This window comes from Pongo pygmaeus, chromosome 4 (genome assembly GCF_028885625.2).
Source record: "Pongo pygmaeus isolate AG05252 chromosome 4, NHGRI_mPonPyg2-v2.0_pri, whole genome shotgun sequence".
NCBI classification, from domain to species: Eukaryota; Metazoa; Chordata; class Mammalia; order Primates; family Hominidae; genus Pongo; species Pongo pygmaeus.
The window spans coordinates 5307318-5333492 of NC_072377.2; the positions used below are offsets into that span (position 1 = coordinate 5307318).

Genomic DNA, 26175 nt, shown 5'->3' on the forward strand with positions numbered 1-26175 from the left:
TGTGACTGACCCACAGGGCGTTACACAGGGAAACTAACATGAATGGAAATCATCCAGTCCTCAGAAGTGACTCCAGGAGGGAGCTCAAGCCCTCCTGCCCAGTGAGTCCTGTTATGGGGCCATGTTTCCCCCTTCCTCTTGACGACCTCTCCAGGGTGCACACCAAGCCCTCCTGCAAATGGGCTTGTGTGAAACCAGCTGAGGCTTGGTAGACACACTCAGGCGCAGTGTCTTGATTAAAGGTGATGCCACTGGGCAAAACCTGGCTCCGACTCCACTCCGCACCCCATCACCTGACAACATGCATGTTGATGGGGTATACTTTTATCACCAGGAAAGAAAAACACATTTACAAGCATCAACAGCTGCTAACAAATTGAAAGAAAGATAATCAGACATCTTGAGCCTCCTGCTGGAAGAATGCATGATCACTTACGCAATAATCATGTGAGAAAGTAGAACCAGAATCTGAAGAAGCCTCTAGAACCAACCACTAAAGAATTAAAAATAGAGGACAGGGGAACACAAGAACCAACACCACAGAGATGTAATTCCAAGAATCCTGTAATCAGCAAAACACCCTGTGGAAGACTCAATAAGGGAAAGATCTGGTTTCTTTAACAAATACATTGAACATAAAAATAAACAAAATTTAAGGGAAAGCCTAAAGACTAAAAGAGAAGATGTGAATCTGTTGCACAATCTGGACTTTATTTGGATTCCTCAAACAAACATATTAAATTATGATATTAACGACACAGCTGGGAATTGGAACACTAGCCCTTCAGGGATGTTAACGAATCATTAATGCTGTAGATGTTATGATGATATTACGGTTATATTTTTAAAAATCCTTATTTTTTAGAGATGCATACTGAGATGTTTCCATATCTGGAATCACCTTCAAAATGCTGTAGGGCTTGGGGGCATACACTGAAAATTGTGAAAGCTGAGTGGACAGGAAACCAGAGTGTTTTATTTTTTATATGCTTGAAATTTTGCATTTTTTAAAAAAGAAGAGAACAGACACACTGTGCCGAATAGGGTTCTTTCCAAGTCCACTGGAACCCAAAAGCCAGAGGAAGGGAAAGAATGGTGGAGCATGAATCGGGATCAGGGAGGTGAGAAACAGCAGGGGCAAGGACACCCCGGTAGGAATTCTCACCCGGGAAAGGTGGAACTGAAAATAACTGCACACACACAACCATGGCTGGGAAATCGCGCAGCCACCTCCACATCAGATGTGGGGCCACTTCTATCAGAGTGATGGAGCCATCCCTCACCGAGATCTCTTTGTCCCTGCCCAGCTGGTCCGTGGGGAACTGGAGTGCCTGCAGTCGGACGTGTGGCGGGGGTGCCCAGAGCCGCCCCGTGCAGTGCACACGGCGGGTGCACTATGACTCGAAGCCAGTCCCGGCCAGCCTGTGCCCTCAGCCTGCTCCCTCCAGCAGGCAGGCCTGCAACTCTCAGAGCTGCCCACCCACATGGAGCACTGGGCCCTGGGCAGAGGTAACCAGGGCGGGGTTGGCATGGGCGGCAGCAGGGCCCCTGCATGATCTGCTGTGTTGTACATGGCCCTCACTGGGTGCTGATCCTGACTGTTCTGTGCAGTGCTCACACACCTGTGGGAAGGGGTGGAGGAAGCGGGCAGTGGCCTGTAAGAGCACCAACCCCTCAGCCAGAGCACAACTGCTGCCCGATGCTGTCTGCACCTCAGAGCCCAAGCCCAGGATGCATGAAGCCTGTCTGCTTCAGCGCTGCCACAAGCCCAAGAAGCTGCAGTGGCTGGTGTCCACCTGGTCCCAGGTAGGTGCACTGGTCTCGGGGGAGCGAGATTGACCAGCTCTCCCCTCGGGACTGCCTCATCTCTCCTGGTTTTTCTCTTCCCACTCCTCTGTCTTCTCCCTTTTTATCTCTTCTTGGCTTCCTTGCACTGCCAAGTTTCTGGTCCGCCAGCTTCGGACCACCCTCTCAGCTTCCGTCAACTTCATGGGGTTGCTTAATCTCCTTTGGCTTCTGAATCGTGTCCTGGGAGCAAATCACACAGTGGCGTCCATGTCATCATCACTGGTCCAGCGTGGAGCAGAGGAAGAGAGGGTTGAGGGGGTGTGAGCATGAGAATAGGGGTTCACTCATCTCACTGACAACGGGGCCCTGGAGACTCAGCTAACTCCTGGGCAGGTGTAGCCACATTCCAGGAAATGTGTGGCTCCTGGAGAGCAGGAATAACATGGGTTGCTTGGGAAGAAATAGTACCCATTTCCTGAGACAAGTTTCCGGGGCAGCTGTTCTATTTGTGAAAGGAAAGTTTCTCCTGTTAGTTTTGTTGAAATCGATCACCTGTTGCTGCAGGAGGCTGGGAAGCCCTTTCCTCTACACCATTCAGGAGCTGTCCTGGAGCCCTTCATCATGGGAATAACGTTGGAATCATGAGTTTGGAATACTGATGGTTTCATGACTAGCTTTGGATCAAGTGGTTCCAAAAGCACTTTGGAAATCTTACACCCCACAGAGTGGTAACAGCACCACCAGCCAAGCATGAACCTGTCTGAACGGGGTATTGAGAGATCACCGTAACCCAGAGCTGCGCTTCTGCATTGCCACAGCAGCTGTGGGACGAAAGCTCCTCCCTGATCCCACGGTCCTCAGGGAGGGACCCGGATCTCATCAGGCATTGCGTTTTCTCCACCCTCAAACGATGCCTTCTTTGTTCAGATTGGTAGGAAGTGCCAAGCAAGGCATTGAATCCTGTTGAGACTGTTTCAGTTTGTTACTAAAAAATAAGAACACCCTTGCTCGCTTAAGTGAGCTTGCCATTGCTAACAATGCACTTCAGGTCCTCTTTCACCTGGAGGGTAGGAATGAGTGTCCCACAGAACTGAATGCACTGTCATTGGAAAAGACACATCCCTGGGTGCATATCCCTGGAGGCAGAGTCTACAGAAAATAAGCGACGAGGGCTGCATAATCTGTGGGCTGTGTCCAGGTAGAAAGTTCTCGCCCTGAAATTTAATACATGCACACACACATCCCACACCACACACACACACATCCCACACCACACACACACACATCCCACACCACACAAACACACACATCCCACACCACACACACACACACGTCAGAGCTTCTCTCTTAGGCCTGGATCAGCGAGCAACCAAGAGGAGTGTTCCAAGTCCTCTCTATCTTCGATCAGGATGCACAAAAAGCACACCCGTAAGCCTAAAGGTGCCAGCGCGAGGTCAGGACCTGGGCAGATGTTGCCACCTGGGCTCCTCTGCTGGGGAACCTGGGGGAACTTCAGCCAGAGGTCCATTGGAGCTGCACAGCATCGTCCGCTCTACCCCAGCAGGAGACAGCAATGCCAGGGGCCGGGACCTCTGTCCCAGAGACCCTCCGTACCCAGTCTGTGGTGAGACAGTGTGCCTTGCTCCTGTGTGTTCTCCCTGCAAGTGGGGGCTGCAGCCTCCTGCCTGGCCTGCTGGTTTGCACAGGGCACCTCTGCACAAGCCAGGGTGTGTGCAACTGGAGCAGCTCAAGCTTAGAGCCTACCTTAGCAGGGAGCTAAGGGATTTGCTCTCCATACACGCTTCCTTTCCTCACAGGCAGCACTCAGATGCCTAGGGAAGATTGTGAGCCCTGAGTTTCTTCTACCTGCCCCAGCTTTAGGGGCCAACATCACTGCAGTTGGGTGGGTTAATCCATGGAGCCGTGGTAGTTACCACATGTACTTATGTATTAAGTTTCAGTATGCTCCGATATCAGTGACAGCCCAGCATTTTAATTTTCCAGTGAAATGGTAGCTTTAGAATTACTCCCTTCATAGTTTCTGACTGCCCCGCCCCTACTTATGCCCCATGATGCTGCGCCACTATGACCTCAAGGTCCTCTTATTTTTAATGATAGATTCTATAATGTCTCTTAAAAATGCTAAGGTCCAATAATTTTCACTGAATGTTCACACTTATATAAATGTTCAAGCGGATATCTCTGATATTTTAACCCACAGATTTTGCAAAAAGAGATTTTTTTCACTGACATCTTTTGTTCTCTTATTTTTAGTGCTCTGTGACATGTGAAAGAGGAACACAGAAAAGATTCTTAAAATGTGCTGAAAAGTATGTTTCTGGAAAGTATAGAGAGCTGGCCTCAAAGAAGTGCTCGCATTTGCCGAAGCCCAGCCTGGAGCTGGAACGTGCCTGCGCCCTGCTTCCATGCCCCAAGCACCCCCCATTTGCTGCTGCGGGACCCTCGAGGGGCAGCTGGTTTGCCTCACCCTGGTCTCAGGTAGGGGAGGCCCTCGGTTCCTGGAGAGTGAGCGAGCACAGCTTGGCCTGGGGTTGGCAGCTGGCTCCCGGGGATGCTTCTGCAAGGGTGTTTTCCCCAAAGCTGGCCAAGCTACTGCATGAGGTTTTCTTTCCAGAGCATGTGCGGGTGGCCTGGTTCCTCGGTGTGGGTGTGGCTTTCTGAGGATGGTCTCCAAGTGTTGCTGAATCTTTTAGGGCACATGTGTTTTCCTCTAAATGTCACCCAATTAAGTATAAGGAAATGCAATGCTTTGGGTAAAATCTGGGCTGAATTCCCCAGAGATGAGTGTGAACAGGAAAGGAATGTGAGCCCTGGCATAAATAGGTGGTTGTAAGTTTACAGTTCTTTTCAGCCCACCCTCAGCCCTCACTGTTTCCTGATCGGGTCCCTAGCAGCCTCACGCCCACCATGGAGCGGGGGTTCCTTCCTCGGGGTCTTTGTTTCTGTGTTCCTCCTCGTCTGTGCCGGCGCCTCCCTCCACCCCCATGATGCTGCTGGCATTTCTGCTTTCGGGTCGGGGTGGGCCCAGACCCCTTAGGAGTTCCGAAGGCTGACACTCTGCGGTATGCTTTCTCTGCAGCACACTGCAAGCATGTGCACTGGCTCGTGGCTGCCCGGCAGAGTGGCGCTTTATCTGGTCTCCTTTTCCCATCTCTTGGCTGGGAGAGTGAGCCTCTTTCCAATTTACACAGAGGCCCTCTGCCTGCGCAGAGGCCCTGGCTCTGATTCTCTCCTTTTGGAGAGATGGAGGTGGAAGGAAGCAGGCGGAAGGGAATAGGAATGACTGTGTGTGGCAACAGCCCCTACATGCACTCTCTCACTGTCTTGCGCATCTCCATGTGGGTCCCTAACTGGGTGCTACAGCGGAATGAACAGGAATAAGTGCAGGGACAACAGCTAGCCACCGTGGAGAGCCCTGTGTGCTGGCGCTGCTCTGAGTCAATTCCTTTCTCTCTCCTATTAACCCTCTAAGGGGGTAACATTATCATCCCTATTTCACAGATGAGGCAACTGAGGCACAGAGTCAGCCCCCACAGCGCTAGTGAGAGGTGTAAGCTCACCTGCTCGATGGGGTCCACATGTGTCATTTGGCTTCGGAGAATAGTCACTGCACTGGAGTCCTTGGGTCCTAGCCATGGTCCTGCCCAGGGCCCTCTGCTCTATATCCGCACTTCTAGGAGGCAGACAGAGGTTGCATTTCCTGGGCGAGGGCAGCAGAACAAAGACCCAGTCGAAGCCTGTTGTCATAGGGGCTGAATGCTGGTTGCTAAAAAGCAAATGACAATCACCTCATGCATGTGCTTCTGCTTCCCACCTCATCAAAACACCTCCGCCCCCAGTCAGGGTTGCATGACCGTAACAGGTGGCACACCCAAGGTGAAATCCTACATTGATCGTGCCACCAAGACACCCATCACCAAAGCCTTTCCTGCAGCCTCCAGCTAGGCCTCCATGGTTTCCAGCATCTGATTCCAGAGGCCACTGGGCTGTGGCCTGCGCTCTGTCATTCAGAAAAACTTTCACAGGTCTTTGCCTGTCTCCAAAGACATTTCCCAAGTGATCAGTGTGCTGCCTGGTGCCATAGGAATAACCCTATCCACAGTGTACGTACAGCCTTCCCCCTCTGCCCACCTCTTGCCACTGTCCACAGAGAAGTCCCTGCTTGGCCTCTCCCAAGAGTCCTCTTCCCGGTTTGCCCACTCATCCACCTCTTCAGGCCAACCTGTTCTGGGTCCCCCTGCACTGTACCAGGTGTTGCTGTGAGCTCTCAGCATAACAAGCCCATCCCAAGGAGGAGGGAGCATCCTCCCAGGGAGCACCTCACACCCTCAACCTCCCTCAGGGCCTGCGCTAAAAGGAAGTATGGACAGAAAACAGACAGCTGCCTGGACACGCTTCCCATCCCATTGTGGGCCCCAGGCCTAGTAAGGCCAGCATAGATCAAGGCTGCTCAAAAGCAGATAGGATCCCTGTAATCCCAGCACTTTGGGAGGCTGAGGCACATGGATCCCTTAAGGTCAGGAGTTTGAGACCAGCCTGCTCAACATGGTGAAACCCCGTCTCTACTAAAAAATACAAAAATTAACTGGATGTGGTGGTGCATGCCTGTAATCCCAGCTACTCAGGAGGCTGAAACAGGAGAATTGCTTGAACCCAGGAGGCAGAGGTTGCAGTGGGCCTGGATGGCACCACTGCACTCCAGTCTGGGCAACAGAGAGAGACTCCGTCTCAAAAAAAAAAAAAATAAGCAGATTGGATCACATGAAAACCATCAAGAATGATGTTTATCCAGATTGCTTTGTTATGCTACGTGTTTTACATGTAATTATATATATTTACAAGTGTGCATATTCACACACATACGCACTCACACACACAGGCATAAACCATATATACAGTCATCCGTCTCTGTCTATGGGAACTGGATACCAAAATCTCAGGATGCACAAGTTCCTGACAGAAGATGGCACAGGATTTGCATGCAGCCTACACACATCCTCCAGGTGGCTGAAGCCATCTCTGGATTGTTAATAATGCCTAATACAAGGCTGCACACCTCTTCATTCTCGTGGAGTCAATGTAGTAAGTGGTGCGCTTTTTGGAATTTTGTGAAATTTTTTTTTTCAAACATTTTTGATCTGCAGTTGGTTGATTTGGTTGGTTGATTTCAGGGATGTGCAACCCACAGATAAGGAGGGCTCACTGTCTTTGATATACCATATATATGCCAGCCATGCCCCTAACCCATACTAAGTATTCAGGAAATGCTTGCTGAATGGCGATTTTTAAAGGAAAGGCAAATTCAATGAGCGGGTCCCGGCAGCTACTAATATTCCGTCTTTAGAGAAGTTTCCTCCTGCAGCACAGACCATCAAAGCACACACTTGTCTGGGGTTTTTCTTTCATTGTCCATGGATACTGTGCATCTGTTGAGAGACCTGTTTGTGACAGTGTCATCTTTAAAAGCCAAAGGTAACCCTCATTGGCCAACCATGTGCTTCCTGGCTGCTGACCCATAATGCAAGTGGAAACAGACACACCCAAGCACACGGCTGGTTTGGGGTGGGCTGGAGAGTGCGTGTGTGGGTTTAGGAGATCCAGGCCATGTCCTCGGGTGTGTGTGTATGTGTGTGCATGTGATCAGAAGAGGGAGAGGCACTGCCAGAAAAAGCAAACGGAATGTGGCCAGACGAGCTCATAAAGAGTCATGCACAGTTCACATCCCGGTCAGGTGGCCAGGTGCCCTAGTAACGAATTTGATTGGGTTTTTAAGGATTGAAGAATTCCTGAGGCTGACCTGCCAGTGGGGCAAAACCCACCATAGGCCACTCCATAGGCAGAGGGCTCCCTGCCTGCGCAGCCTGTCCTGGAACAGAAATCAGTGCAGGTGCCTGTGGGGCAGCCGGGGTCAAAGTGTGAACAAGGGAGGCTGAGCTCAGCAACCAAGCATCCCCCAAATGCTTGGTCAGATGGAGCCATTGGTCCCTGATGGTGACCAGCTCTCCCCAAGCCTGTGTCTCTCCTCTCATGTCCACCATCCTGTAGCTCGTAGGACCCCACCCACACTGCACAGCCAATCTCTCATCCTTCCTAGCCCCCAATTCCCTTTTCTGTGGCCACTTCCAGCCCGCCACTGGTCATCTCTCTTCTGGAGAGGGACCCCACACTGTGTCTCATTGGCAGCGTCCTGCGCTGAGTAATGTCTCCAAAACTCATGTCCACCCACGACCTCAGAATGTAGACTTATTGGAAATAGATGCAGACGTAACTACCTGGGCTGACATCATCCTGGATTAGAGTGGGCACCAACCCAAAGACTGGCTGTCCTCGTGAGAAGATCACAGGAAGACACAGAGACGCCTCACCTGGGGAGCAAGTGGTGGGTGGCACTGGCTGTGTGATGGGTGACAGAGGCAGGCATCGGAGTGGTGCCCATATGACAAAGAACACCGAGAACTGCCGGCACCACCAGATTCTGGACCAGGCATGACGGACCCTCCCTCAACCTCCAGGAGGAACCACCTCTGCTGCTCATACCTTAATTTTGGATTTCTGGCGTCCTAAACTGTGAAAGAATAAATTTCTGTTATTTGGAGCCCCTAGTTTGTAGCAATTATTACAGCAGCCCCAGGGAACTCACATGGGTGTTGTTTGTGTCCTTGCCTCATTGTGTCTGTTCCTGACCCCAGAGAGGGTCAGCTGCCTGAGGGCAAGTGTCTTCTTTCACTTTATATGCTGCAGAGCCCTAGCCCAGAGCCACGAGGACCAGGGCTATGTGAGCAGCAGGGGCTGGATCTCACTGAATGCCCGTGACTTCTTCTGGCACTTGGACTCCTTCCGTGTCAAGCAAGAGACACAGAATCAAGACCTGAGGGCCCTGTGCCTCGCAGCCCCTGTGGCCAGGACATTGAGAAGTGAGGGACTTGCTGGCTCTTCTACTCTCGGCCTTCCTGACTCCCCCTGAACCGGAGTAGCCCCAACTCTGCAAGCCTCTGGCATCACTCACACCCACCACCCACCGAGACCTAAAATCAGCATCCGCCAAGTTAAACCCAGCCCTGCACGGGAAGCTGCAATGAACCAGGCGAGTTTGACATAGGCAAAAAAAAAAAAAAAAAAAAAAATTCTTATTGTTTTATCTAAATCTAAAGGAAACAAACAAATATTTATCTGAACCAATTTAATCCACCCTGGAATCTTTTTTCGGTATTAGCTAAAATTTTACTAAAATAAAACCAGCTCAAAATCCCCTCCAAATGACACAACCCTTCACTCCGCTTGCTGGAGCTCTGGGTGTGCATGTATGAGACGGCGTTGCTGTGTATCAGTTCGCTTCTTTTTTTTTTTTCTTTTGAGATGGAGCCTTGCTCTGTCACCAGGCTGGAGTGCAGTGGGGTGATCTTGGCTCACTGTAATTTCCGCTTCCCCAGTTCAAGTGATCCTCCTGTCTCAGCCCCCTGAGTAGCTGGGACTACAGGTGCATGCCACCACACCCAGCTAATTTTTGTATTTTTTAGTAGAGATGGGGTTTCACCATGTTGGCCAGGATGGTCTCGATCTCCTGACCTTGTAATCCACTCACCTCAGCCTCCCAAAGTGCTGGGATTACAGGCGTGAGCCACTGCACCCGGCCATAGGTTCGCTTCTTTAAAAACCGTAGTGTCCGAGCCTGTCTGCAGCTGTATTTCTTTATTTCTCCACAGAATTTTTGGTCCCAGTCCCTGAGCTCTGCAGGGACTGGGAACCCGGGGAGAAGCAGCTCATAAAGAGCTCTCCCCAGCTCTGCATGCTTCCCCGGGTTGTGGGCCAGCTCCACCTCTGCGTCGTTTACCTCCAAACCAGATGAAGCTTTTTCATTTAGAAATCCATGAACCCCTCCCCCAAAAGTATTCCCATTAGAAATAAATAATTGAAATTAAATTATTGGGGCATTTGAACTCTATCCTTTGCAAGCAAGTCCTATTTTAAATGGACAAAAAATATCAGTAGCTACAAACTTTGCCCAGAAAACCTGTCATTTTCTCTCTCTTTTTTTTTTTTTTTTTTTTTTTTTTGAGACAGAGTTTTGCTCTTGTCACCCAGGCTGTAGTGCAGTGGTGCAATCTCAGCTCACTGCAACCTCCACCTTCCAGGTTCATATGATTCTCCTGCCTCAGCCTCCCAGGTAGCTGGGATTACAGGTGTGCACCACCAATCCCAGCTAATTTTTGTATTTTTAGTAGAGACTAATTTTTGTATTTTTAGTAGAGACATGTTGGCCTGGCTGGTCTCGAACTCCTGACCTCAGGTGATTTGCCCACCTCAGCATCCCAAAGTGCTGGGATTACAGGCATGAGCCACTGCACCCAGCCCCCTTCCTTTCGTTTTCTTCTGAGTCTGCTGTCTTTTGAGTCAGGTGAAGCAGCAAGTGAGCTAGGCAGCTGAGTCGAGGCATTTCTCAGGCAGACACTTTGCCTTCTCTGTCTGTGAGAAATGTGGGTCAGGGACAAAGAGGAAACTGAGGACCCTGAAACTGAACCCTAACCTCTGGCTGCCAAGCCCACGTTCACCACCCTCCTGCTTACTGCAGAGACTTCAGGCAAATTTAGAAAGTGGAAAACAAGCTTTATCATTATTTAACGTATACCCTAAAATACATCTAAAGCCTAAACTGCATCTTTAATAGCTGTTGCTGGTCTGAGATACTCAATCTGTTTGTCTAAGTCATTTTTACCATAAGCTGGCTGAAGTCTTTATCCACCATGATTCATCTGCTGTGTTCTGAGGTTGTAACTTTTCCTGGGGGTGGTAATGGCTGAAAGGGCTGTTGTTACCTTAGCACTTGGGCCCAAGTCTCCGCCTTCACACTGTGGGAAATTGTCAGACGGTAATGAATGGCCCGGGCCTGGCTGAACTTTGCCACCAGACAGGCTTATTCTTGTGACAGTCTAAAGATCGCCGTTCCTGTTATTTGGTCTGCAAGATTTCTGTTGATTTAAATGTTTTGCTTATCTTCACACTTCCCGGTGCAGGGCAGCGCAGGACTGATTTAAATCACTGCAATCATTTGGGCTTAGTGTCAGGTTGTTCCCACGCTAATTTGGTCTGGGAATGGCTTGCGTGCGATCACCTGTTGGACACTGACCCCACATGCAGAGACGGGGTGTGCCCTCAGTGCTGGGCAGTGTGGGGGGGCCCTGGCTCATTCTGGGAGCTCCCCACAATTTGGTCAGTTTGTGACCAGGACAGTGCACACACTGATTTAGAAACTCATGGGCACTGAGGAGCAGCAGCCATGTCAGAGAATGCATTTGATTTTCCACCGTGGCAATTAAGACTGCGTAAGACTGCATTCTGCACCCAGTGTACACAGGAGCACACGTGTGCCTGCATGGGTACACAAACACACACAGAGTGCATGGAGATCGCAACCGATGAGGCTGGGTGAACGCTGCGCAGTCCATCCCAGGGTTATCCCCTGAACCCTGATCTAGTCTCCCACCTCTGATAATTCCACACTAAATCTGCTGTCATCATCTTCCAAAATTATGTGGTGCCCAGAAAAACAAGAACCGGCCTGCTGCTGGATAGAGAAGGTCACCATGTACACCTCCTGGGTTTGAGGGAGTTTATATTTGTAACCAGTGGGATTTGTACAAAAATTCACAACGTCGGTTATGTGGACAGCAGAGGTTTCTGTGAATGAGGCCATTGAGGTCTCTGCCGTCCCATCCTGAAATGAGCATGGACATTTGGTCCTGGAATAGTGGAAAGTTACAGGGCAGAAGCTCTAAGCTGGGAGAGAGAGAGCACACCAAGGCCCTCAGGAGGAAGGTGAATAAAGAGAGGGACTTAGAGCAGGCCTCTCAGGAGAGACTTCACAGTAAGAAAATAAATGTGTGAAGCCTGTGGCCTCCAGGAATTAGCATGTATTTGTTTATTTTCTGTTCCCTTTGTTTGAGAGATGAGCTCTGCCCTGCAGGAGTCTATGTGATTGTCAAGGCTCCAGGTGATTTTTAGGATCCATCTGTTTGGAAGTCGCCAAGGGAATGCCTGGAAGGTGAATTCTAAATGGCTGTGCTGAGTTTTAAGCCATCATATTTGGGAGACTGAGGAACAACTTGGATTTTTTTCTTCCTGGAATGAAAAGTGAATAAACATTTTCAGGTTTCTTCTTTTTCATCTCCTAGTATATCACCATCTTTATCCATTCAAAATGTTTTCAAAATGTGCAGCTGAACATCTTTCTTTCATCTTACGTAAAGAAATGAAAAGTTTGAGAAATGTGGAAGCTCTTTTTCCCCATGAATTTTTTCACGGGGAATTGTAAAACTCTGTGGACTAGTGCTTCTCACACCTCCTGTGCGTAGGAGTCATCTGGGAATGGCACAGATTCTGACACTGTGCGTCTTGGAAGCAGGGATGCTGAGAGTTGGCCCTGATAACAAGCTTCCCCCCAGGCTCCTGTGGCTGGGCCAAGAACCTCACTGTGAGTAGCAAGGTTTTGCAACTGTCCTAAAGCTTGGGGCCAAGTCGATTGTGTTCATCACTTATGTCAAGTGCCTAGAACAGTGCCTGGTACTGGGAAGGTGGGCGATTGTATTAGCCTGTTCTCACGATGCTAATGAAGACACCTGAGATGGTCAATTTATAAAGGAAAGAGGTTTAATTGACTCACAGTTCCGCAGGACTGGAGAAGCCTCAGGAAACTTACAATCATGGTGGAATGGGAAGCAAACACGTCCTTCTTCACATGACAGCAGCAAGGAGAAGTGCTGAGGAAAGGGGGAAAAGCCCCTTACAAAACCATCAGATCTCATGAGAATTCACTCACTTACTATCACAAGAACAGCATGGGGGTAATTGCCCCCGTGATTCGGTTACTGCCCTCCTGGTCATATGGAGATTATGGGATTATGACACTTAGGCATTATGGGAACTACAGTTCAAGATGTGATTTGGGTAGGGACACAGCCAAACCATATCAGTGACTAAAATCTGCTGAATAAGTGAATCAGTGACAAAAATGAATCAAACCACATATTAATTATTTTGGAACTGTTTAAATGGTACAAAAAAAAAAAAACCAATGGCTAGATCTCTTGATTTCTAATTGAGGCATATCTTAAGCAAGAATGGAATTCTGCCTGAGCCGCTTATCATAAAATAAATCTAACTCAAGAAACAAAAGATGTTGTGGACACTGATGGATGTGGATGTGACCAAAGAGTTCCTGTGACCTGCTGTCTCAGCAGGGTGACCACAGCCCCAAGGTTCTCGGCGCACTGTGTGAGCTAAGAGGGTGTCTGGAATGCAGACAGCAGAGAAAAAAGGCAGAAATGTGGTTCTGCAGAATGTTCAGAAAGATGTAATAAGTGATGGGCAACATCTGGCTCTATCCTTGTGACCCTGATAATTCTGAAATCAAATGTGAATCTCCCCACATTATTTTTTTCTACTTTCCATAGTCATATATTGTTGACAACTTTTGCTAAAATTGGGTTTGAAGCAAAGGGAATAAGCCTCCCAGATATGTTCCAGACACATGCTCAGGGGCTCAGCCATTCTTCATCCAAAGGGGAAAAACACAGTTTCAGCTTGTGACTTTCAGGGCCATTTGTGTCTCCAACTTTTCTCTTTTTAATGGGCAGATAAAGATGTTTGACTTGCTCCATCACTGAATCCAGTCCCCAGCGATTTAAGTCACTTTGCCAAGCTCTGATTGTAGGAGGTCCCAGAAAGTTTCAGTCCCTGATTGTTCACTTGCTGGCTGGTTTGGGCTGTGGAGAACCAGCCCCAGGCCTGATGCCTTCACTTGCTGGAATGGTCTCTGACATACTCTTTTGTAGGTTTGGGGCAGCAAAGGGAGTCATGCATGTCCCCAGTTTTTCACAGTGTGATCCTTGCATTTTAAAGCAACAGTTTTGTGGTTTTGTTCGCCCACCATGCGCCAGAACTTCCAAAATGTTATCTGACCCAATCTTCTTGCAGGTGCTCCTTTAATTGCTTACATTTTCAACATATTCCAACCCTAACCTCATTTGAGCACAATTTACATGATTTAGTCTAGACAGTGGGTAGTTTTATTTTTCAAATGACTCAATCACAGATTCCAGTGTCTCTGTCTCTTTAGTTGCCTAACCTCTGATTTATTTGCAGTGGTTGATCCTGAGATCCTGCTCGTGTTCTGTGGCGTGTGCATTATGCCAGCTCATGAAAGATAATCTAACTGAGCTCACTCCCTTCCTTCCCTCTCTCTCCTTGTGCTGTTGATACTCCAAGTATTGGGGGAGCCTCAATAGGATGCCAACACCTTAGCAAAATAAGCCCCAGCAGCTGGCAGTGCCCACCCTCATGCATCAGGGGCCTGGGAATGTGGGTGATGGTGCCACTGTAAAGATTGGCTTGTCAAGCGTCTCCCCGTCAGACCACCAGAAAGGGTGGCTTGGCAAGGGCATTCCCTGAAGGGCACTACTTCTTTCACACTAGGCTCAGAGAACAAGCCTGGTATCCCCAGATATGCACCAGTTTCCTTGTGGCCATGCAACCATCGTTGACACACTCAAAAATACTCTAGACTTCCAGACACTTCTCCTTCTATCCATACCTGAGATTAATTTTGGCCAGCCACTCACAGTTGTAGACAGACAGACCACCTCAAATGGTCTGGGTGGAGGGGGCGGTGCTTTCAAATGCAGAGGCAAGAGGAAATGAGGGGTTACCCCAACCAGCAGTGACAAGGGCTGGCCCTGGGGACAAGAGTTAGGGAAGTAAGTACCTTTGCGCCAGGTCCCAGATGGTAACATCAGCAACCGTGTTCTCTGAAATACCATAAGTAGAAACCAAGATGTTAAGTCTTTTCATGTTTTTCAATCAGAAGGATAACTTGTAGGTAACTTTATTGGCAGGGGGATCTAAGTTTGTTCTTCCTTGCTGCCTGTAATTTGAGGAGATAACATGCCAATCAATGAATATCAGCTTTTTAAATCAGTATACTTATTTATTTATTTATTTATTTATTTATTTATTTATTTATTTATTTATTTTTGAGATGGAGTTTTGCTCTTGTTGCCCAGGCTGAAGTTCTGTGGCATGATCTCAGCTCACTGCAACCTCTGCCTCCCAGGTTCAGGCGATTCTCATGCCTCAGCCTCCCAAGTAGCTGGGATTACAGGTGCCCACCACCAGGCCCAGCTAATTTTTTTTGTATTTTTAATAGAGACGGGGTTTCACCATGTTGCCCAGGCTGATCTCGAACTCCTGACCTCAGGTGATCCACCCGCCTCAGCCTCCCAAAGTGCTGGGATTACAGGCATGAGCCACCGTGCCTGGCAGTATACTTACTTTTTTAAAAAGTGAATTCAGCCCCCACAAAGCCCAGGAACCCTCTGTTGAGACCGTAGAATCTAACTCTAGCGGTTCAAATCCCAGCCTGAGCAAGTCCTGTCACCGCTCAAGGCTGTCTTGTATCTGAACAACAGGAAGGGTTCCAGGAGCTATGTCAGCTGGTTGGTTTGGAATGCTCTGCTAGAGGCCTGGCCCAACGCATGCCTAGTGCTTGCTTCTGGAAAAGGTGAGCAGGGACCGTGCTCACTCGCGCACATCGTGGCCAACCATAACTCCACCTGCCTCTGCGAGGCACTCTTCCCTCACTGGCCTGCAGCAGCAGGACTTTTAGAAAGGTGGGCACACCAAGTTTGACCAGGTGCCTGAGAGCCTGGGGCCATGGTGACATGTGTGTGTTGCTCTCACAGTGCACAGCCAGCTGTGGGGGTGGCGTTCAGACGAGGTCTGTGCAGTGCCTGGCCGGGGGCCGGCCAGCCTCAGGCTGCCTCCTGCACCAGAAGCCTTCGGCCTCCCTGGCCTGCAACACTCACTTCTGCCCCATTGCAGAGAAGAAAGGTGAGTGCATGGGACCCCTCGGCATGACCTGGGCATGGGGCTGGAATGTCAGGTTTCTAGAGCAGCTCCTTGGAGGGCCTGGAGTTAGGATCTTGCGTCTGATCTACCTTTTCTTTCTTTGCATCTTCTCCAGTTTTACAATGAAAAGGTCCATAGAGCAGACCCTGCTGCCTCTCATGACGCCCCAGGACAACATAGATGGTAGTGACTTAAGCATGACTTCTTTCCTATATCAATGCTGTTCACTTTATTTAAAGAAAGCAGTCTTAACTAAAGCAGCTTTTCTCCCTAGGATAAACAAAAGCCTCCCTTATTCACTGGGTGCCCTCTAAATGCCATCCCTGTGCACACACAAAATCCCCCAGCATTGCAGAGACAGATGGCTGGGCGCCTGTTAAGGCTATTCTGAGAGAGAATGTGGCTCGAGGAAGGCGAGTGGTTTGGCTCAACCAGAGAATTGGAGAATTGAAATTCAGTCAACAGAGGCTCCAATGGGTAGATGCGTGGTTGAGTGAGTGGGTTCAGCACAAGAAGAAAATTTCAGTTTTGCAGGAAACTTCCAAGAAGGGTCTTGTGAAAATAATGGGTTCCACAGGACCCCCATCAGACCTGGGGGCTGCCTCTGTGCAGCAGCCACGGAGCATGACAAATGTGCTTTTATTTGCCAGACAGAGCTATTAGCTGGCAACATCAGTCACTGCGCTCGGGATCCTGAGTAATGCAGCTCTGCTCATTTTCAGATGCCTTCTGCAAAGACTACTTCCACTGGTGCTACCTGGTACCCCAGCACGGGATGTGCAGCCACAAGTTCTATGGCAAGCAGTGCTGCAAGACTTGCTCTAAGTCCAACTTGTGAGTCAGGACCGCTTTCCATAGCAGAGAAAGTGCCTGCGTGGCAGAGAAATTTCCCACAAATGAGCTGTGCAATCTACGTCGGAATACATCCAAGGAAGATCAAAGCCAAAAGAAGAAAACCGTGTTAGGCTCTTTGACCAGGAGTGTATGTATGTATGTATGTTTCACTATGAGCCTGGGTGCAAACCTGTGTCCCCATGCACACAGCCTCTCCTGTTAGGCTGAAATGTGGCACCCTGGCAGTCGGAGCTGTGGCTCATGAGTCAGAAGGCAGGCTCCACAACGGGAGAGGCAGCACTCACCGCTGCCTGTATTGCAGCTAAATCAAGTCAAAAAGACAGGCGGGCTGAACTTGCTAAATGTCTGGTGCCTTATAAAAAGAAAGAAAGACCATGAAATAAGGAAAACATACAAAGTATGTACCCCCAAGTTCACCAGCCTCCCCTCCCACTGGGAAGGCCCCTCGAGCCATCAGGAGTGACCAACTTCCTGAGTGGAGGTCAGAGGAGCTCCAGGAGGCTGCCCAGGCTCCTCCTCCTCCTCCCCAGCTGCTGAGCATCTCTTACCAGGAACCTGGAGCCACTGCCGGAGCCAGCGTCATCTCTAGGGTCACTGGCCAGGGGACTGCATTCTGATTTGGGACTTTGCCTATGGAAATGGGAAAAATGAAATTCCTGCTAAGGTGCTTCCGTCTCTTTCAGATTCATGCATTGAAGGAGAGATTTTTTATATTTTATGTTTTATCTTTCTCAGTTATTTGCAAGTGAGCGTCCTTTTAAAAACCCACTTCTTCATGCTTTTCTTTGTAAATGACAGATCGAAGTATAGGTTACATCAAAACCCTACCATCCTGAGAAGAGTTATGGTTCTATTATAGCAGACTTCAGCCACACAGCCGATGTGACAATAACCTTAGAGTGCTGTGTTTTGTTTTTGTGTGTTGTGAGATTTTAATCTTTTTTTTTTCTTCGGTGAGTCTGGCCGTTTCTGTAATGCCAGGTGGGAAGCCAGGCTGCGGGTGTTAGGGTGGGAATCTGCCCGGTGTCTCTGGCACCCTCCCTGCCATCCTCAGTGCCGCTGCTGTTCTCCTGTCCGGTGCTGTGGCTCCATTCCGAAGGGGGCACCTGGATATTTATATTTGCTGAAGTTTTATAATAAAGTTTATATGGTACAGTGTGCTTCTGAACTACCTCATGATTCTTCACAAGGTTTGTTTCTGAAATCAAAGGATGGAAAAAAGATACCATGAGACAGGTCTCAAAGCGGAAGAAATGGGGCTCTAGACTGTAGGAGAAAACTAGAAATGGCCTAGAAGAAAGCGCCCCTGAGTGAGGAGGAGGCTACAGGGGAGATGGTGGCAGTTGGTGATGGTGGCTTCCTGCTGCATTTAATTAAAAGGACGTGGGACCTCCCCGTGCCACCTCAACTTGTATTAGTCAGGCTTCTTCAGAGAAGCAGAACCAGTAGGACATCGAGAGGGCTGGTGGGGTGGGGGATGGGGAGCAAATTATTTTCAGAGATTGGCTGTCAGGATTGTGGAGGCTGGCAGTTTTGGAATTTGGAGGGCAGGCCGGCAGGCTGGAGATATGGTAAAAATTGATGTTGCAGCCTTGAGTTTGAATTCCACAGGACAGCAGCCTGGCGCCTCAAGCAGAGTTTCTTTTCTTTGTTTTTCTTTTCTTTTTTCCAACTTTTATTTTAAGTTTGAGGGTACATGTGCGGGAAGCATAGGTTACATCAAAACCCTACCATCCTGAGAAGAGTTACGGTTCTATTACAGCAGACATCAGCCACACAGCCGATGTGACAATAACCTTAGAGTCTTGTGTTTTGTTTTTGTGTGTTGTGAGATTTTAATCTTTTTTTTCTATGAGTCTGGCCATTTTTATAATGCCAAGTGGGAAGCCAGGTATTATAGAAATCTTACGTGCAGGTTTGTTCCATAGGTAAACGTGTGCCATGCTGGTTTGCTGCACAGATCATCCCATCACCTAGGTTTTAAGCCCAGCATCTATTAGCTATTCTTCATGATGCTCTCCCTCCCCCAATCCCCCACCGTCTGACAGGACCCGGTGTGTGTTGTCCGCCCCCCCCACCGACTCGTGTCCGTGTGTTGTCATCATTCAGCTCCCACTTATAAGTGAGGAAATGCAGTATTTGGTTTTCTGTTCCTGCGTTAGTCTGCTAAGGATAATGGCTTTCAGCTCCATCCATGTCCCTACAGTGGACATGACCTTGTTCCTTTTTATGGCTGCATAGTGTTCCATGGTGTATATGTATCACCTTTTCTTTATCCAGTCTATCACTGATGGGCGTGTGGGTTGATCATGTCTTTGGTATTGTGAATAGTGCTGCAATGAATATACACATGCATGTGTCTTTATAATGGAACAATTTCTATTCCTTTGGGTATATGCCCAGTAATGAGATTTCTGGGTTGAATGGTATTTCTGTCTCCAGGTCTTTGAGGAGCCACCACACTGTCTTCCACAATGGCTGAACTCATTTACACTCCCACCAACAGTGTAGAAGCGTTCCTTCTTCTCCACAACCATGCCAGCATCTGTTGTTTTTTTGACATTTTAATAATAGCTATTCTGACTGGTGTGAGATGGTATCTTATTGTGGTTTTGATTTGAATTTCTCTAATGATCAATGATGTTGAGCTTTTTTTTCATTTATTTGTTGACCGTGTGTAGGTCTTCTTTTGAGAAGTGTCCAGTCACGTGCTTTGCCCACGTTTTAATGAAGTTCTTCGTTTTTTTCCTTGTAAATTTGTTCATTGTAGATGCTGGATATTAGACCTTTGTCAGATGCATATATTGCAAAAATTTTCTTCCATTCTTAGATTGTCTGTTCACTCTGATGATAGTTTCTTTTGCTGTGAAAAAGCTCTTTAGTTTAATTAGATTCCATTCGTCAATTTTTGCTTTTGTTACAATTGCCTATGCCTATGTCCTGAATGGTATTGCCTAGATTTTCTTCTAGGGTTTTTATAGTTTAGGGTGTTACATTTAAGTCTTTAATCCATTTTTAGTTGATTTTTGTATATGGTGTAAGGAAGGGATCCAGTTTCAATTTTCTGCATATGGCTAGCCAGTTCTCTCAACACCATTTATCAAGTAGGGATTCCTTTCCTTGTTGCTTGTTTTTTCAGGTTTGTCAAAGATGAGGCAATTGTAGGTTTGTTATCTTATTTCTGGGTTCTTTATTTTGTTCCATTTGTCTGTGTGTCTGTCCTTGTACCAGTACCATGCTGGTACTGCAGCCTTGTGAGATAGTTTGAAGTCGGCTAGCATGATGTCTCCAGCTTTGTTCTTTTTGCTTATGATTGTCTTGGCTATTTGGGCTCTTTTTGGGTTCTATATTAATTTTAAAAGAGTTTTTTCTAATTCTGTGAAAAATGTCTGTGGTAGTTTAATGGGAATAGCATTGAATCTATAAATTGCTTTGGGTGGTATGGCCATTTTCATGATATTGATTGTTCCTATCCATGAGCATGGAATGGTTTGTTTCTGTCATCTCAGATTTCTTTGACAAGTGGTTTGTAGTTCTCCTTCAAGAGGTGCTTCACTTCCCTTGTTAGCTGTATTCCTAGGTATTTTACTCTTTTTGTAGCAATTGTGAATGGGAGTTCACTCATTGTTTGGCTCTTGGCTTGCCTTTTGGTGTATAGGAATGCTAGCAATTTTTGCACATTGATTTTGTGTCCGGAGACTATGCTGAAGTTGCTTATCAGCTTAAGAAGTTTTGGGCTGAGACAATGGGGTTTTCTAGATGTAGGATCATATCATCTGCAAACACAGATAGGTTGACTTCCTCTCTGCCTATTTGAATACCTTTATTTCTTTCTCTTGCCTGATTATCCTGGCCAGAACTTCAATACTATGTTTAAGAGGAGTGGTAAGAGAGGGCATCCTTTTGTTGTGCCAGTTTTCAAGGGCAATGCTTCCAGCTTTTGCCCATTCAGCATGATTTTGGCTGTGGGTTTGTCATATATGGCTCTTATTATTTTGAGGTATGTTCCTTCAAAACCTAGCTTATTGAGAGTTTTTAACATGAAGGGGCCTTGAATTATATTGAAGGCCTTTTCTGCATCTATTGAGATAAATCATGTGGTTTTTGTCTTTAGTTTGTTTATGTAATGAATCACATTTATTGATTTGCATATGTTGAACCAAACTTGGCATCGCAGGGATGAAGCCAACTTGATCACGGTGGATAAGCTTTTTGATGTGCTGCTGGATTCAGTTTGCCAGTATTTTATTGAGGATTTTTGCATCGGTGTTCATCAAGGATATAGGTCTGAAGTTTCCTTTTCTTTGTTGTTGTATCTCTGCGAGGTTTTGGTACCAGGATGATGCTGGCCTCACAAAATGATTTAGAAAGGAGTCCCTCCTTTTCAGTTGTTTGCAATAGTTTCAGCAGAAATGGTACCAGCTCTTCTTTGTACCTCTGGCAGAATTCATCTGTGAATCCATCTAGTCCAGGGCTCTTTTTGGTTGGTAAGCTATTTATTGCTGCCAGGCAGGGCTTCTGTGTTGCAGTCTGTGAAGTGCTTAACATTTCAATCAATTGACTGTAAGCAGAGTACCCTCCACAGTATGGGTGGGCCTCATCCAATCAGATGAAGGCTTTAAGAGCAAAGACTGAGATTTCCCTGAGAAGCAGCAATTCTGCCTCAAGACTGCACAGCCACATTGCCACATAAAATTCACCATTATGCCCTTTTCTCTGGGGTTGGATTTAACCAGCAGTAACTGGGACCCAGTGAAAAGCCAGTACCACTGGTGTGACAGAGGCAGACACCTGCTCTCGGGATGTCGCTGCTGGAATGGATGGTGGGTCCCATGCACACTCCAGCTGCCTGGTCTGTGCATAACACCAGCTGTTGATGTGGCACAGCAGGCTCTGCACCACCTCTTGCAATGCACAGACCCACTCATGGGAGGAGATATTCCCAATCCCATTTTACAGAGCAGAAATTCTGACCGAAAATTTATATAGCTTTTTCTGGAGTTGCCAGACAGAAAGGGGGATTCTGCAGAATTCTACAGGATTCTGGGAAGCTGGGGGCAGCTTATTCCAAAACCCAGAGCCGTCGGGTACCACAATCTTATTGATTCACCCAGGCACTGGGGCTGTCCTCTAAACCTCTGTCCTTCAAACAGAAGCTTTTCAGTAATCCTTTTATCATATTGTCAATAGCCCTTCATGGGACACCTGCTGATCTCATTCCATGAAGGAGGCAAAAATGGCCAAGATGTGGGCCTGCCTTCAAGGGCATTTTGTTCCAGCAGTGAAATAACGTATGGCCGCAAATGGATGTACTATGAGGTTGACCATGGCCACAGGATGGGGCCAGGCTGAGGGGGTGGATTTGCTTCTGTTAAGGAGGGAAATGGTAGACCAGAAACCTGGGCTCTTCAACCTTGGTTCTTACAGTGAGAAGAGAGCATGGGCAAGAGGGGCAGATGGAAGAAGCACCCATAACCTTCCCAGGATCCACCCATGATTTGTCTGTGACTTGCCTGTGATCTGCCCAGGCCCTGCCTATGACTTGCCAATAATCTGCCCATAATTTGCCTGTGACCAGCCTGTGTTCTGTTCATGACTCTGCACTTGAGACAGATGCCGGGTGGAGAAGGGTGGCATGGCAGGTGAGGGGTTGCCTAGAGCCAGGATTGTTGGGGCTGCAAGCATCGGCCCGGCACCTGGTTAGCATCTCTCACCCAGGCCATCTCTGTGTCCCAATCCACTGCTCCAACTGGCCTGACACACCCCTACAAGGGGCTCGAGAGAGACTGGCTTAGATCATGTCAGGCACTGGCCAAAGCCTTCATCTGCTTCTATAGCCAACATCACAACATCCAACTGGGGTGGGCTGCATTTGCCTCAGGCTATATTTAGCATTGGCTGTGTGCCAAGCCCTGAGATGAGCACTTCATGTGCAAAGCCCCACTTGACCCTCCCTTGGGGGAGGCGCCATCAATGGCCCTGTCCACGGCGGGAGGAAGAGGGAGCAGCACATCGAGGCCTCGTGACTCTCCCAGGCCATGGAGCCAGTAAATGGCACAGCTGGGTGTTCAACTGTGACCTCGCACCTCACCCTGTGCCCCTCACCTTCTGTTCCTCTCTCTACGTGGTCTGTTTTTTGTGGACACACAGTGCCCATGTCATCTCAGCCTCTGTGGCTTTGCCGGACCACATCCATCATCTCTTCCCCAGTGCAGCCCCTCCCTGTACACTACCATTTTCCTGCCTGCACCTCCTTGACTTCCTGATGTTCTGAGAGCTCTTCAGAAGCAGGTGCCTGGCCTTGCCCGCCTAGCACTCTGGAAACTTCTGGCCAGCCAAGAATCTCTTTCCATCTGGAGTGATGGGGTTTGGGATTCTTCTCTTTGTTTTTTCACAGTATAGTCTCAGCATGTTTGGCTAGAAAGAAGCTCTAGATGTGAAGTTCGTAGCTACCACAGAGGTGACTTCAAAATCCGAGTCTAGAGAGAGCTCCTTCACCCGCATCCCATCCTGACATGAATATCTTGAACCCTCAGCCTCAGTGGATCCACAGGTGCCCACGATTCACTCGCCTCTCCACTCAGTCTCAGGCCACCATGCTCTGAAACTGCAGCTCCCGAGAAGTCGCTGTGTGGTTCCTGGGCTGCAGGGGGCTTTTTCTGGGGGGTGTTCATTTAACCTGATTCTCATGAATCTCAGTGTGATCCTCACCGCCCTTGCCTGCCCTAGATGGGTGAAAAGGGGGCCAGGCTGGTGCAGTTACACAGCCGTCTTAGCATCTGGACAGCACCCTGGCTGATGTATAGGTGGATGCCCAGTTACACCAGGTGGTGAGACCCAGGCTTCTCCTCATCGCAGGGGGCTGCCTGTGGGGATTTTCTCCGCTTGCTTCTCAGTTGCCTTCCAGTGCCAGGACAGAGCCCAGAGAGCCTTTGTTCTAGTCTCGCTGGACCCCCAGGAAGCCCAACAGAAGCTGCCCTATGGAACCTGAAGGGGAGAAGGGCGTATCCCCATGTGCCAGGAAGCAAAATGCCCTGGACTAAAGGCAGCCCCCAGAAATTCCAGGCTGAGTGAAGGAGTCCAGACAAAACAAAGCTGTGCTGGAGGAGGAGCAGGGCTGGCTCCAGCCGGACACATTCCAGCCTGCAATCAGGCTGCCTCTTTCTGTCTCCCTCCAGCTCTCCAATGCCACCCCCACCCCCACGCCCAGCTGGAAACACCTCTAGCTCCCAGCTCAGCAGCTTTAACAAAGAAAGTCAGCGGGAGACTTGGGAAAGTGAAGAAACTCTCCCCAAAACCCCAGAACGCTGCACTTTTCCTATGACAAAAACTCAAGTGAAACCCCCCACCCTACCCCTGCCATCCTGTCTGCATCCTGAACAGTGTGTGTGAGCCTGGACCAGGGGCTCAGCACAGGCCCTTTCTCAGCCTGGAACTCTCACTTCTGCATCGCAAAGGATGGGTTCAGAGGCTCCTCGGGCCAGTTTGCCAGCAGAGTCTGCTCCCCAAGGCAGCAGGCCAGGCTGCCTGGAGGCCTCTCTGAACCCTCTTGAGCCCGCCCTGTGCCCTCTCCCTGGTGTTCCACTTCTCCCAGCCCCCTTCCAAGAGCTTCAGCAATGCCAGGTGCTGTACCTGTCCCTCCCAAGTCACCCTCCTGCCCCTTCTCTCACTTATACAAGTTGTGTGCCCTGGTCCCTGTGTTTGCTTTCTCACTTCCTCCATGAGGACGGGGTCATCTGGGACATCCCGCAGAGGTGGGCCTCCTGAGACCCGCCACTAGTGCTCATCCCCTTAATGGGAATCATGTCCAGGGTCCATAGGCAAGACCAGGCCCTTCCCTGCACAACAGCCTCTCCTCACCTCTGCACGAGGACCACAAATCCACTCACTTGGAAGCCCCTGTGGGAAGGGAGCCGCTCACTCCCTCTTGCCGTTTATTTCTCGTGCATACACCAAAAGAAAACCCGGTGGATCCACAGATCCTTTTTCCCCCATGATACATTGTTGCTCAGTTGTGTCTGGAGGGGCCATCGGCAGAGGCAGCAAGGCTCTGCTCTGGGGTAAGTAATCACAAGTTTCCCCTCACCACCTCTCACCCCAGCCTAGACACAGCGGTAAGACAGGTCAGAGCAACCAGCGCTCTGCTGGAACGGCGGCCCCAAGCTCTGCACGGGGCATACCTGCAGAGGATGCACACTGGCCTGCCGTCGCTCCCAGCCACGGGGGCTCAGGGTGCAGAGCTTAGAAGGCTGGAGGCCAGAGACCATGTGGTCACATCTCATTGCGTGGACAGAGGGCCGAGGGTATATCAAACATTGTCACCAACCCCTCTCTGCTCTAGTGTCTCATTGTAGTTTAAGTAATCAGAAGTATTCCAGGGAGGGGAAAGAGGTCCCATTTCGGTGACTCTTCAAGTACCACCCACTCATCTATTGTCCCTGATTCCTGCCCTGCTCTCTCTCTCTGGAAACTGCTGTTGCTAAAATCGCTGACAGCCTTCTGGTTGCCAAATCAAGGCACACTGGTCATTGCTGTCTTCCACAGCCTCTAAAGCATCTCCGCTGTAGACATGTCCTCTGCCATAGAGCTCACCTTCCTAGGCCTGGGGCACACCTTTCTTCTGTCTCCTGTCAGCTCTCCAAATGCTCCCAGGCACTGTGATGCGACACACCCCAGGCCAAGCTCACTATTTCCTACTCTTCAGCCCGTAAAGTTATCCCTCTTGTCTGCTGTATTCTAGGGTCGCTACTCACACAGTGTCCTAAACTGGAAACTTAGGGTCATCCTTGGACTCCTCTCTTGCTCCAGCTCCACTCTGTAACCCCCTCCAAATCCTTCTCTGAGCGCTGTCACTGTCCAGTCTTAAAAAGTGTTCCGTTCTATCATCTTGCCTAGATTGTTGCAATAGTCTTTTAAATGGTCTCCATTCAATTGTCTTCTCTCACTCTATCTGCCAAACTGAACCCGTCAGATCACAGTCAGCCGCTGGATGAAGGACTTGTGGGTAAAACCTGTGCTTCTCAGTGGGGTGTGCAGAGCCTCTCACTGTGGGCCGAGCTTCCTCTGCTTCCTCCTAATTGGTAATAACCTTTCACTGGAAATCTCCAGTCACCCCTAAGCCAGGACTGCACTTTTCTCTCTAGTGCAAGTGGAAAAGTCCAGCTTATTTAAGGGTACCCCTCTCAAACACGGGCACATTTGAGAGGCCTTGACCAGCCTCCCAAGTTCCTCTAGCCCCCAGTACTTGGTCGTGGAGACCCCATCACAGCACCAGCCACAGCATGTGAGGCTGGTTGGCCTCCTGCCTCTTCACCTCGGGGGGATTTCTTCAAGGGTAAGAACTTTGCTTTCAGCCAACCGTGCATGTCCTGGAATTAGCAAGGGTCTGGCATCTAGTGAGCCTCAGCAAACAGAGTGTTAAGGTTCAAGAAGAAAGGATTTTATACAAGAGGAAGTCAAAGAAATAGGGAAAGGTCGGCAAGACTGGTACCAAATAAGAGGTACCAAGAAAGAGGAAAATAATAAGCAAAGGGGGGATTCAGCCTCCAGGGACATCACATGCTGGGCTCTGGCTCACCAAGACCGGAGACCTTGTGGAAAGGGCTCCAAGAG

The 26175-nt window shown here is 48.9% G+C and overlaps 1 protein-coding gene across 5 annotated transcripts in view; it reads left to right on the forward strand.

The window, feature by feature from the left end:
- ADAMTS16 (ADAM metallopeptidase with thrombospondin type 1 motif 16) overlaps positions 1-17723 on the forward strand; it is a 174912-nt gene extending 157189 nt beyond the window's left edge. Inside the window, exons 19-24 of one of the 5 annotated variants that reach the window (XR_010126359.1) lie at positions 1308-1509; positions 1612-1806; positions 4063-4287; positions 15543-15690; positions 15824-15891; positions 15983-16548. Coding sequence is in view for 4 of the 5 variants with exons in the window: in XM_054489493.2 (XP_054345468.1) it covers positions 1308-1509; positions 1612-1806; positions 4063-4287; positions 15543-15690; positions 16431-16546 (886 nt within the window). In the remaining variant the exon portion in view is untranslated. Of the gene's footprint in view, positions 1-1307; positions 1510-1611; positions 1807-4062; positions 4288-15542; positions 15691-15823 lie in introns of all 5 variants that reach the window. The other 4 variants (XM_063664642.1, XM_054489493.2, XM_063664644.1 and 1 more) reach the window with 4 other exon arrangements.
- Positions 17724-26175: the final 8452 nt, after the last annotated feature.